General features: G+C 38.7%; 1 protein-coding gene across 1 annotated transcript in view; it reads right to left on the bottom strand.

The window, feature by feature from the left end:
* Window positions 1-4,961: 4,961 nt before the first annotated feature.
* The window catches only part of plppr4a (phospholipid phosphatase related 4a), a 79,807-nt gene continuing 71,076 nt past the window's right edge, over window positions 4,962-13,692 (bottom strand). The window contains exons 6-7 of the mRNA XM_059983569.1: window positions 12,476-12,649; window positions 4,962-8,115 (exon numbers count right to left, since the gene is read on the bottom strand). Coding sequence (XP_059839552.1) covers window positions 6,775-8,115; window positions 12,476-12,649 — 1,515 coding nt within the window. The 3' untranslated portion in view covers window positions 4,962-6,774. The remainder of the gene's footprint in view (window positions 8,116-12,475; window positions 12,650-13,692) is intronic.

Below are 13,692 nucleotides of genomic sequence, written 5' to 3'. Positions count from 1 at the left end.
CGAATGCTGGCGCTGTAATAGTGTTACGCCACCATGCCACTCTGAATCCACGCCGTACTTTACCGAAGCTGCATGGTTGGAACTGAAGTGGCTTGAACTGGACTGACATCATCTCTAGTGAGATAATTAGATAAATTTACACCAAACACCATCTGAAACTTTGTAACCCACACAAATGACAATATGTGATCCATGTCTCTCAGTTGAGGTCCTAAAATGGGAGAAGATCCAAAAGTGGGTACCCTTACACAGTTGCTTGTAATAACATGTTAAGTATAATGTGGGTTCCATCCAAATGAACTGCAGTGTTTTACTGCATTTACAGCTTGATGCTTACGTGCTAGTCTTCAAATTTGCAGTGATAGATAATCACAGGACAACTGACGAAAATCCATTTTACTGGGATCAGGAACAACATCTGCCCAAATGTAATTATTATGCCATTAAGTGAGTAAAGGCATTCTAAACATTTTCTAAATCACTGATTTTTTTTTTGACATTTCCTATCGTACACGGACAACTTTGATATTGCTGGAGTGGCCATTCTGTGAATTGGCCAGTGTTAAAGTGAGATGATTTGGCTCAACAGACTACAATGAGAATAGGCTTGGGCAAGCACAGCCGGAAGTTCGAAGTAAGTTTCTGGTAAGGTTTTTTTTTGTCTTTCAATGCTCCAATAGTACATAGTGCACAGAGAATGAGCGCAGAGTTAGTGGTATGTTTCTTGTGTGAGATGCGGGAACTCTGGGGTACCTCCAGTCTCCCAAATAGCTACATCTGCATGAAAGTGCATTGAACTGCAGCTCCTTAGAGACCACGTTAAGGAACTGGAGCTACATCCGGATAGCCTTCAGCTCATAAGTCAGTATGAGGAGGTGATAGATAGGGGCTACAGGAAGGTAGTCACCATCAGTAACAAGAGATAGGTACCTGGGTGACTGTTAGGAGAGGGAAAAAGGAATAGGCAGCCAATGCAGGGCACGCCTGTTGCTATTCCCTCCAACAGTAAGTATACTGCATTGGGGAGGAGGGGGAGGAGCTACCAGGGGAAAGCCACAACAAGAAGTTCTGGCATTGAGTCTGTCTCTGTGGTTCAGAAAGGAAGGGAGAGAAGAGGAGTGCAGTAGAAATAGAGAATCCCATGGCTAGAGGAGCAGAGTGGAGATTCTGTGGATGTGATAAAGACATTCGGATGGTATTTTGCCTCCCAGGTGCCAGGTACTAGGATATCTCAGATCGTCTCCAAACATTCTAAAAGGGGAGGGTGAGCAGCCAGAGTCGTGGTACATATTGGTACCAACAACATAGGCAGGAAAGGGGAGGAGGTCCTGAAGAGAGACTAGAGGGCATTAGGTAGATAGCTGAAAAGCAGGACATCCAGGGCAGTGATTTCTGGATCACTGCCCATGCCACATGCCAGTGAGGGTAAGAATAGGATGATTTGGCAGATGGCTGCACGGCTGAAGAATTGCTGCAGGGAACAAGTTTTCAGATTTCTGCGTCATTGGGAAGGTATGACCTGTAAAAAAACAGATTGGTTACATGTGAACCCAAGTGGGATCAATATCCTAGAGCTGTTGAGGAGAATTTAAAATAATTTGGCAGCGGGATGGGAGCAAGAGTGACAGGCTGAGAATGGGGCAGTTGGTATACAGGTAGAGGCAGTATGTAGTAAGACTGTGAGGAAGGACAGACTCATGATAGGGCAAAATTGAAGTCAGTGTGATGAGTTGAAGTGTATCACGGGGACAAAATCAAAAGTGTGATGAATGAAATGACTGAAGATGTTATATTCGAATGGATCCAGTGTACAGAAAAAGGTAGGAGACAGAACAGCGTACAGAATAAGGTAGCGCAGTTTGAGTTTGGCAGATATGTTGTGTGCATCACTGATCATAGTTGGGAGCTCAACATCCAAAGACACACATTGTATCAAAAAGACAGGTAGGTAGGCAGAGCGGTTCAGGTGCCCTCGTAGATAGCGTTAAGAAACTGCAAAGACCCTGACAGGAGTTATATGGAAGCTTCCAAACAATAGCCATGATGTGGGATACAAATTACAATGGGAGATAGAAAAGGCATGTGAAAAGGGTAATGTTACAATGGTCATGTGGGATTTCAATCTACAGGTTGATTGGGAAAATCAGATTCATACTGAATCCCAAGAGAGGTTAATTTGTAGAAAACCTACAACCAGCTTGTGTGTGGTTAAGAGCACTAGGGGAAAGGCTATTCTAAATTGGATGTTGTGTAATGACCAGCTTTGATTAGGGAGCATAAGGAAAAAGAACATTTTGGAGGCATATAGTAATGATCTTTCAAGAATCACTAGATTTAGGAATGGTTCCAAAGAACTGGAAAATTGCGAATATTACTCCATTTTTTGAGAAGAGAGGGAAGCAGAAGAGAAGTAATTATAGACCAGTTTGCCTGATTTCAGTCATTGAGAAGATGTTGGAGTCCATTATTAAGGATGAGGTTTTGGAGGCACATGATAAAATATGCTGAAGTCAGCATGGTTTCCTTAAGGAAAAATCTTGCCTGACAAATCTGTTGGAATATTTTGAGGAAATAATATTCAGGATATATAAAGGATGTTATCTTTTCTCACCAACGGTGAATGTTGTTTACTTGGATTTTCAGAAAGCCTTTGACTAGATGCTGCACATGAGGCTGTTTAACAAGATATAAACTCATGGTATTACAGGAAAGATAGAAACATGGATAGAGAATTGGCTGATTGATAGGAGGCAAAGTATGGGATTAAAGGGGCGTTTTCTGGTTGGCTGCTGGTAGCTAGTTGTTTTCCACAGGAGTCAGTGCTGAGACTTCTTTTCACATTAAATGTCAATGAATTGGATGATGGAATTGATGGCTTTGTGGTCAGATTTGCGATGACATGAAGGTAGCTGGAGGGACAGCTAGTGTTAAGGAAGCAGACAGTTTGCTAAAGAACTCAAACAGACTGGGAGAATGGGTGAAGAAATAGCAGATGGACCATAGTGTAGGGAAGTGTATGGTCTTATACTGTGGTAGAAGGAATAAAGGCATAGACTATTTTCTAAACAGAGAGAAAATTTAACAATCAGAGGTGCCAAGGGACTTGGGAATCCTTGTGCGGGATTCCCTAAAAGTTAACTTGCAGGTTGAGATGATGGCAAGGAATGTAAATGGAGTATTAGCCTTCATTTCAAGAGGACTTGAATATAAGAACAAGTATGTAATGCTGAGGCTTATAAGGCATTGGTCAGACTGTACTTGGAGTATTGTGAGCAGTTTTGGGCTCCTTATCTAAGAAAAGATATGCTAGCATTGAAAGGGTCTAGATGAGGTTCATGTGAATTAATGGGTTATTGTACGAGAAGCTTTTGATGTCCCTGGGACTGTACTATCTGGAGTTTGGAAGAATGGTGAGGGGGGGGGGGATCTCATTGAAACCTATCAAATATTGAAAGGTCTGGATCGAGTGGATGTGGAGAGTATATTTCTGACAGTGAGTGAGTCTAGGACCAGAGGGCACAGACTAGAATAGAGTGGCATCCATTTTGAACAGATAAAGAATATTTAAGCCAGAAGGTAATGAATTTGTGGACTTGATTGCCACAGAAGTTTGTGGAGGCCAAGTCATTGAAAGTATTTAAAGCAGAGGTTGCTATGTTCCTGATTGGTCAGGGCCTCAAAGGTTAAAGGAAGAAGGCAGAAGAATGGGATTGAGAAAGTTAATATGTCAGCTATGAGAGAATAGCCTAATTCTGCTCCTATGTTTTATGGTCTTATATTGACTGCTGCTACCTATCTCGAAAAGAAAAATATTTGTTCTTGAATAGCTGAAAGATGTCATTTATGTTTGCTGAAAATTTGTTTTAATAATGCCATAAGACCAATGCCAAGTTCACCACAATGACAAAATGGAAGAACAAATTGGAAACAATGAAAATATACCAAGGATTGGACATTTAGCAGAGTAAAGGGGTCTCAATTCAAATATAAAATTGTGAAGATATCGGTAGTAAGATCTACAGTATGGCAGTCAGCAAAAACCAATGGAATATTATGCTGCAAGGATTTGTTGATGTGGAGAATGGTGTAAATAAAATATTTTTTGAGGTGATATAATTAGTGATAATTTTAGACTCCTGTGACATAAACCAACCCATGTTCATGAAGGGATAACTGCCTTAAGGGATAAATGTTCGAGCACTTCTGTTTTACTTTCTTGAGATAAAATAATTTATTACTATTTGAAATTTTTAAATATCAAAACATTATTTATATTCAATGCAGAGACATCTTGCATTATGATGGAATTGTTTTTTTTTGGGTGTCATTCAGTAGAAAAATTACACTCTGTGGCCACTTCATTAGGGACAGGAGTGACTACTAAAATGACCACAGAAGTGGAACCCAGTATGATCATCTGTGCTGCTGTATGCCATCCACTTCAAGGTTTGATAAGATGTGCTTTCAGAGATGCTCTGCTGCACACCACTGTTGTAACACATGGTTATTTGAGTTACTATTGCTTTTCTCAGCCTGTACCTATCTGGCCATTCTCCTCAACTTTCTCTCAATACCAAGGCATTTTCGCCCACGGAACTTCTACGCACTGGATGATTCTTGCTTTTTGCACCATTTTCTGGAAACTCTGAGGCTGTTGTGTGTGAAAATGCCGGAAGATCATCAGCTTATGAGATACTCAAACCACACTGTCTGTCATCAGCAATCATTCCACAGTCAAAGTCACTTAGATCACATTTCTTCCACACTCTTATGTTTGGTCTGAACCTCCTGACCATGCCTACATGATTTTATCAATTGAGTTGCTGCCACATGATTGGCTGATTAAATATTTGCATTAACGAGCCAGGATACCTAATAAAATGGCCAGAATGTTAATTACATTTAAATTTCTATTTTTGTACTCTGAATGAAAGAAAAACTGATTCCAGTTCAATTAAGAAACATTTATTCTGTAAATTAACTTACAAGAAATATGTTGCTTAAGTGTGGCTGAAATCTCACACAAGATAATAGTGCCACTGATTTACTTTTAAGAGAAATCAGCCCCGACCTTGGTCTGTTTCCACAAGACTCTTGTATAGCACAATTTAGGAACTTGCACAAAGTTATGTCTTATGTTCACTTACTGATCTAGTGCCCACTTTTAAAACACTTTATGAAAAAATAGTTAACAGGACATTTTAAGCACATAGGCAAATATATACATCTGTGCATACCTCGGTTAAATGGTTTTCTTTTTAACGCACAAACCACTTAAATATAATTTTACTGGGCAAGTAACAATCTTCAACAAGGTATCACAGTCTGTACCAACTAGTGATTCTATACAATGATTTGTTAAATAATTCCATAATAAATATTTAATGTACTGGTTGCAGTGAAAATAAAGTTTCGTTTTTTTACAGGTGATACTTTAAAAATACATGCAGTTGCTTGGATATTTTCCCCATTATCCAAAGTGTTACAGCCACTTGTACAGTACCAGGAACAGTACACTTCCATTGTAAATAACAACTGTAATAAAACATAACTATATCATTATGCGATAAGAAGAATGTTTTCACTTTATTCACTGGAATCATTCAAGCCAAGGGCTCTTTGAAATATGACGATTCCTTAAAAGTCATTATTCTAACAAAAGTTTAACAAAGATACTAAAGAACAAGGTTGATATCATAATACTTGAGTTTCTGCTTGAAAGATTGTTAACTTCCTATATTTAAGCTGTATTCAAAACAACAAATACCTAATAAAAGCTGCACATCTTTCTATCCATATGGATCTAGTAATAAATAACAAAACACTTTCCTGTAGCAAATCAGTAGGATTATACAGGTTTATACACCACTTGAGGGAGAAAAGGTTGTAAAACACGGTTGTATTGGACACTTGCATTCATTAGTTAATGTAAAAAGACATTGGTACAAAGCCTGTACCACATGATTAAAGGCATATTTTATATATATTTTAATAGTTTTGAAGTACTAGCTATGTAAGCTTACAAAAAAGGATGCAGTCTTTAATCACTTAAAAAACATTTTCTTCAAAGGCATATATCAATATGCTAAGGCTACAATAAGTATAAAAAATCTATGATATAAATCATTGTCAGTTATCAATTACTGTCCAGTTTACATTCCGTGAGAAAAATCTATTATTTGTATTATATGTGGTGTATATTTGTATGTATTCAAATACACTTTGCGTGTAATTTCCATAAAGGCTACATGGTTTTATTATCTATGTGATCCCTTTGAAGATACTTCTGGAATTAAAAGTGTCATTTACTGTCAACCAAGTAACCATTGTAACTTCAGTAACATTTCAACACATAAAAAGTGGCAAAATTCATAATAACTGTTAGATATGCAATTTCCATCTAGAGCAGTAGTCAGGAGAGAAATTCTAAATTGTCCATTACAGACTATGGCTATACAGCAAAAGCTAACTGAAAATTTATCATTTGATCAATATATGAATGATGTTCAATATGGGAGAAAATGCATTCACAGTTTATTGAAATAGCAACATAGCAAGTACTTTTTATCCACAAGGCTCAGGCTATGCCCATGTGCTTTTGATTAGGATGTAAAAATAACTTATTCATGCAAAGATGTTTAACTATTGGCAACATTTTAATTCATTTTACAGCTGAATGGCACATTAAAATGGCTGTATTTGTTATCATTAAGTAGAGATATTCTTCATCTCTCTTGAAAGGATTGTCTTTCAGCAGGCTTCCAGGGTAAACATTCACTCTTTATAGGCTCTAGTGGGTGATGTTCCCTTGTAGAAGATGTTCCTTGTGTTTTCTGGGCTGTTTCCTCTTTCGGGTATTAAAATGATGTTAGCTTTCCGCCTGAGGGTTGAGTCCCGACTGGAGGACACTGAGAGCGTCTCCGAGGCAGCTTCACTTCCTTCCACTGGTGTCACCCGAATGGTGGTGATTCCGTGGTGATGGTGCTCACCAATGTCTGGATTGGTTTTCTTTCTGTCGGATGAGGCAAAGCTATCTTTCAGTGAATCACTGCTCTCAGAGTCCCTATTAAGGTCATTTAACTCGAATGCTTGGCGGAGACTACTCTTTTCACTGGCCTTCCACTTCCACGAACCGCTCTCCTCACTGCCTGAAGGTACATGGACCAGGGGTCTGTTGTTCTCTGGGTGAGCTTCCACCCTTACAATATTAGTCGGCTCATGGTCGGTTAAAGCTTTGTACCTTATAGATCCTGTGCAGCTGACTGTGCTACTATCTGTGCTCTTTGGACTGCTCTGCAGCATTCCTTGCTGCTTGGACATAGCAATAACTTGCATAATTCTTGGCTGGGTGCTTGCCCTGCCAACCCCACTCTTCTCAGCTACCTTCAGCCACTTTGATCTTGCCGAACTGGCTTTTGGAGAAGTACTTATGTTCTCTTGCGTTTCCTCGGGTATGTGGACGAGCTGCGACGAACCAGGCCGTGACTGCATGCAGACTCGTGCTCCACCACCGATGTTGCTGGTGTTGTTGCTTCCTGGAATAGTACCGGCTTGCATCTTCAGATACTGAGTGAGTTGGGATTGTTGGTCTCCATTGAGACCTACCCCTGCTGGCTCTGAGCTGGATCGCATCTCAATGGACTTTGGTGGTGAGTGACCTGTCTCTGTCTCCATAACCTGCAGGGACAGTTTCCGACTTTCATTCTTGGATTTCCACTGTGACAGGAGTTGTTTTGATCGGGCTGAGTCCATGGATGCATGAATTGATGCATTCCTTCTTGCCGCCTCATCCATTGATGATGTGTGGACACGAGGCAGAGTATTACTAAAGGTCACCATATTCTCCTTTGCCATTGGACTGCGAGGGGTAATGACCTCAACTTCAGCACTTGTTCTCTTCAGGTTAGTAAGGGAGCTGGACTCCCTGTGGTTTCGATTAAGAATACTTTCGGAATGGTGTGAGGAAATTCCATCAATGCTACTGGGAGTTTTTCCTTGGAGCTGTCTGCTGCTTTCCTGGCTGAGGTCTGTCAGTGATCTCAAGGGTTCTCTGTGATAGGTTTGGTGGGATAAACCGTCATCACTAGGCTGGAAATTACTTACAGCATAAAGACCCTAGAAGGAAAACAAAAAATACACATTAAAACTTACCATCTAGAAATTTAAATCCTGTCAATAGTGCTAAATGCTCCTCATAGATGCAACTATACATCATATCCGGCTTCTGAAATTCAGAGTTATTTAATTCATGATGTCATTCAATAAACATAACAATACATTGTGGCTTTACCATAGAAAAATCATCCCATTGGGGTTTAAGAGAAAATGATAGGAGATTTTAAAGAGCATCAAAATGGAAGTGATTAGGCAGACAGAGAAACATGGAAAAGGAATTATAGATCCTAAAGTCAAATTAACTGAAGCATGAACATATTCTTGTGAATTCACAGTAAATGGTGATGTGCAAGTAAAGTCAAGTGCAAGCATAATTCAACGTTTGAGTGCTAGCGAAGATGATAACAATAGGAAGGTGTGAGAAAGCAGAGGGGATTGCAAAAAGGAGATAACTGTAGAATCAAGAGACATAATTTTGAGTTCAAGAGCCACACGTAACATTGCAGCTCTGTAAATCTCTGAGTAGACCACACTTGGATTACTGTGTTCAAATCTGTTCACCCCATTAAAGGAAGGATGTGGAAGCTTTAGAGAGGGTGCTGAGCAGATTTACCAGGATGCTACCTGGGATTAGAGATCATGCCTTATGCAGAAAGGTTGAGTGAGCTAGGGCTTTTTTCTTTGGAGAGAAGAAGGATGCAAGGTAACTTTATAGAGGAGTACATTATGATATGAGGCATGTGGACAGTTAGAGAACTTTTCCCTGGGCAGAAATGGCTAATACAGAGGAGCATAACTTTAAGGTAGAACCATAGAACATTACAACACAGAAACAGGCCTTCTGGCCCTTCTTGATTGTGTCGAACCATTTTTCTGCCTAGTCCCACTGGCCTGAACCTGGCCCATATCCCTCCATACCCCTCTCATCCATATACCTGCCCAAGTTTTTCTTAAATGTTAAAAGTAAGCAGGCATTTACCATTTCATCTGGTAGCTCATTCCATACTCCCACCACTCTCTGTGTAAAGAAGCCCCTCCCTAATGTTCCCTTTAAACTTTTCCCCCTTCACCCTTAACCAATGTCCTCTGTTTTTTTTTCTCCCCAGCCTCAGTGGAAAAAGTCTGCTTGCATTCACTCTATCTATACCCATCATAATTTTATATACCATTATCAAATCTCCCCTCATTCTTCTACGCTCCAGGGAATAAAGTCCTAACCTATTCAACCTTTCTCTGTAACTCAGTTTCTCAAGTCCCAGCAACATCCTTGTAAACCTTTTCTGCACTCTTTCAAACTTATTAATATCCTTCCTGTAATTTGGTGACCAAAACTGCACACAATACTCCAAACTTGGCTTCACCAATGCCTTATACAACCTCACCATAACATTCTAACTCTTACACTCAATACTTTGATTTATAAAGGCCAATGTACCAAAAGCTCTCTTTACTACCCTATCTACCACCCTATCTATATTTGGGTAATGTGAGGAAAATATAGTGGGCCTGTCAGAGGCACTTCTTTTTATAACAGAGAGTAGTAGGTGTGTGGAACACATTTTTGAATGTCACTTAAAGGCAAATACTTTAGAGTCATTTAAGAGACTTTAGGATAGGCACATATATGAAAGAAAGTGGAGGATTATGTGGGAGGGAAGGTTAGGTTTATCTTTGAGTAGGTTAAATGGTGGGCACCACATCATGGGTCAGAGAGCATGTAGTGCGCTGCACTATTCTATGTTACATGAAAAAAATATTGATCATGGAATCACTGTAATGACAGAGTAGGAACTAGTTCAAGTTAGAATACAGAGAGCAGATAACTGGATGAATTTAAACCATGGAGATAGAAAGGCTGAAAGTTGATGAAGTAGGCAATAATATAGTTAAACCTTTAAGTAACATAAGCAGCAAATGTGAACAATGGCCCACAATACCTCTGATGGACCACAGTGATTATAATTTCTAAATACTTCATTGGCTGCAAAGTGCTTGGATGCAACCTGAGATCAAGGAAGTTAATTTTTAATTCTAAAGTGCAATTCATTTGAGAGAGCAAACAATTCCTTCTCACACCCAAATGGATTCTTGCTTATGGTCTAAACAGCTGATTTGACAGTTACATAGAACTTACTTCCATCATCCTTTCCTCGGGCAATCCATTCTAGATAACATCAACTCACTGCACAACATTTCTTTTAACAAATTTTAGCTTTTTATTTGCTTGTTCTGGTTTAACTGAGTTTTGTTTTCAACTTAAATGTATTTTTATGCCTCATGTTTTCCTGTTGGTAGATAGAAAATTAGTTTTACATTTTAATGAGACTGGTGCCTCTCTGCCAGTGCTGCCTCTGTACTGTTCCCCCTGAGCCAGATGAACAGCAAACATAGCAATGATCCTGTTTTGTTCCACATACCACGTGACACCCGGAAAGTAGGTCAAGCCCTAGGTTAACAGGAACTGCCGAGCTGCTGTTTGTTCAACCCACCTTATTTCCAATTGAAATGGGCATTAAAGCCTCATCTAGCTATGTGGCATAAGTAATTTATGATGGTGAACTTCATACCCTTGAGGAGATTTTCTCCATGTCTGACCAAGTATCACTTAGAGACATCAGAACCTATTGGAAGGCATGTCATTTTAATTTGAAGCACAGGGAAAATCAATATAAACAGTTTTAATCCTTTATTATGAAGTAGAAATTGGTGAATTTTCCAGTGAATGTGAAAACACTGTTTTAGTGAAGCCTTAACTTTCTATACTTCCCTTTGAATCTCCTGCTACAGAATACAGCAGTAGGCATGATGGATGTTACAGCAGCCTTTCCAACAATAACCCTGTATCAAAGGACAGATCTATCTCTCCGAAATTGAGCTGAACAAACTAGCCCATAAAATATCAGTCAGGATATTATAACAGACAGCAGACTGCCTGGCTGAAGTATCAAATATCAAAACATTTCGAAGCACTTATGAGTCACTCAATAAATTACAAATCCTTTAAGGAGTTTGTGTGCTGAGTTGGAACAAATACTCCAGGTATCAATTTTGATTTAATAAATAAAGTGTTGGCTATAATTGTCAGAAATATGAATATTGCCGTATAAATCTTAACAAATATGCTACTTAAGACCATAAGATATAGGAGCAGAATTAGGTCATTTGGCCCATTGAGTCTGCTTTGCCATTTCATCATGGCTGACCCATTTTCCCTCTCAGCCCCAATCTCCTCCCTTCTCCTTGTATCCCGTCATGCCCTGAGTAATCAAGGATCTAACAACTTCTGCCTCCACAGCCACCTCTGGCAATGAATTCCATAGATCCACCACTCTCCAGCTAATGAAGTTTCTCCTATTTCTCATTTTAAAAGCACACAGTATATGTGGAAATTCAACCTTAATCATAATGCTCAATGTGCTCTCTAGGAAGGGACAACCTCAATAATTCAGGACACAGATTAGAAAAGCTAAGAGGCAGACTGCAGTGCGAAATAAAAACAGAAAATACAGGAAATACAGGAAAAATTCAATAGGCCAGGCAGCGTGATTGGCAACAGTCAATATTTTAGGGATGTGATCCTTTTGTCAGAATGGTAAGACATTGGCAGTTTCTCTTACCACAGATGCTGCCTAACCTGCTAAGTTTTCCTACCATTTTCTGTTTTAATTTCAGATTTCTAATATTTGGAGTTTTTGCTTTGATTTTCAGACTAGAACATGATGTTTCAGCTACATGGTGCACTTAGCTCAATTTGTTAAGACTAAATGTTTACAAATTTAAGTCAACTAATTCAACTAAATGTAGTATTAGACATGGAGCTAACACCCTAACATTAATAACATAAGATTTGGACACAACATTTATACACTATAAGTTTGATTAAGCAATAATTGGTAGTTTCTCATTAATTTTCAATACTTATGTAGGATTTTGATAATTGGTGCAGCCTAAAGATGTAGGTGTGTTGTAAAAGCAACATTTTTTTGGGACTATTCCATGGACAGAGCTTTGAGGACAATACTTCACAAGGATCTACCACCTAGCACAGGAACAGTTTCATCCAGCAAATGCAGATTGACTGATCCAGGTATGTCCCTGTTTGGTGCAAACAGAACTGTATCATCATTATGTCAATCATCATATATCTTTACACAGCAAATTCTTATTGGGTCTGACCACGTGTTTACATTCAGAGTTATTAATTCTATTTCCCTTTCTGTAGATGTTACCAACATTCTCTATATTTTTATTTCAGCCTTCACGGTTCTAAGAGAAGATCCTCAGTCTTCTGAGTCAAAAAAAACTTGTTGAGAGCATTACGGTGTCATCTGCATAACTTCCTCTACGATGACTCACTTACCAAGTAGACTGCGATTCCTCCTCCTATCATGAATCCACAGTAAACATCTATTGGATGATTCTTGTACTGGATAATACGTGTTAAACCAGAGATGACTGCACATATGATAAAGGTGAAGACCAGGAGTGGCTTGAGGAGTTTGGAAGAGTCAGTCAGTGTTGCATTAAAATACATCTAAACAATATGAAAACAGAAAAAAAACTAATTCAGCTGTGAAATTACTGAACAAACCATCCTCTATTCTCAACTAAAATTATGCATTCCATGTAATTAAATATATAAATTGTTAGTATTTTAGCAATCTCATTACACTGCATACAAGAGGAACAGAACTTGCAGCTCTGAATGAGTTCACCTAGATATCTTCAGCTGCTTTTCTATCATTGTAATTTGTTGTTATGCTCTTGTTTCATATAGATGTATGTCTGATACTAGTTTACATCCATAGCTTCTGGCTGTCTTGCAAATAGTTGATAAAGTACATTTTATTCTATGGCTCATGTCAAAAATTGTCTTCTAAAATTATTTTAATGATGATCATATATCTGCACCATTTATTATCAGTTCACAATTAAATAGAACTGATTTTAATTATGTACCCTCTTAAAGATTTACATGATTTTGATAATTTCATAAATAATTGTAGATAATATTGTTAAGCCTAGCAGTCCCATTCTGAGAACGTTCACCATAACGGTGACCTTTGTGTCTTTTCTAATTATCTATTCTCTTCTTAGCATAGAAGGCGCAGAACCTAATCTAACTCTGGGTAATTAACATCTATATATTCGACTTAATTTTATTGGTTGTTTATTCAGCATTTCTTTGCAAAAACTTAGAATCAAATTTGATTCCTTTTTTGTCGTAACAGCTTCCATACCCACACACAAAATACATCTAGACACTTTGATCTTCCTGTTTCTTCTGTTACTCAACGTTTGTTTCTGTTACTCAAACTATATCATAATAATACATGATCCAGTTCTGGTCGCCTCACTATAGGAAGGATGTGGAAGCAATGGAAAGGGTACAGAGGAGATATACCAAGACGCTGTCTGGTTTAGAGAGTATGGATTATGATCAGAGATTAAGGGAGCTAGGGCTTTACTCTTTGGAGAGGAGGAGGATGAGGGGAGACATGATAGAGGTATACAAGATATTAAGAGGAATAGATAGAGTGGACAGCCAGCGCCTCTTCCCCAGGGCACCACTGCTCA

Source organism: Hypanus sabinus, chromosome 11, assembly GCF_030144855.1.
Source record: "Hypanus sabinus isolate sHypSab1 chromosome 11, sHypSab1.hap1, whole genome shotgun sequence".
NCBI classification, from domain to species: domain Eukaryota; kingdom Metazoa; phylum Chordata; class Chondrichthyes; order Myliobatiformes; family Dasyatidae; genus Hypanus; species Hypanus sabinus.
Note: the sequence above shows the minus strand (reverse complement) of the source record. Positions and strands in the feature narration are given on the sequence as shown.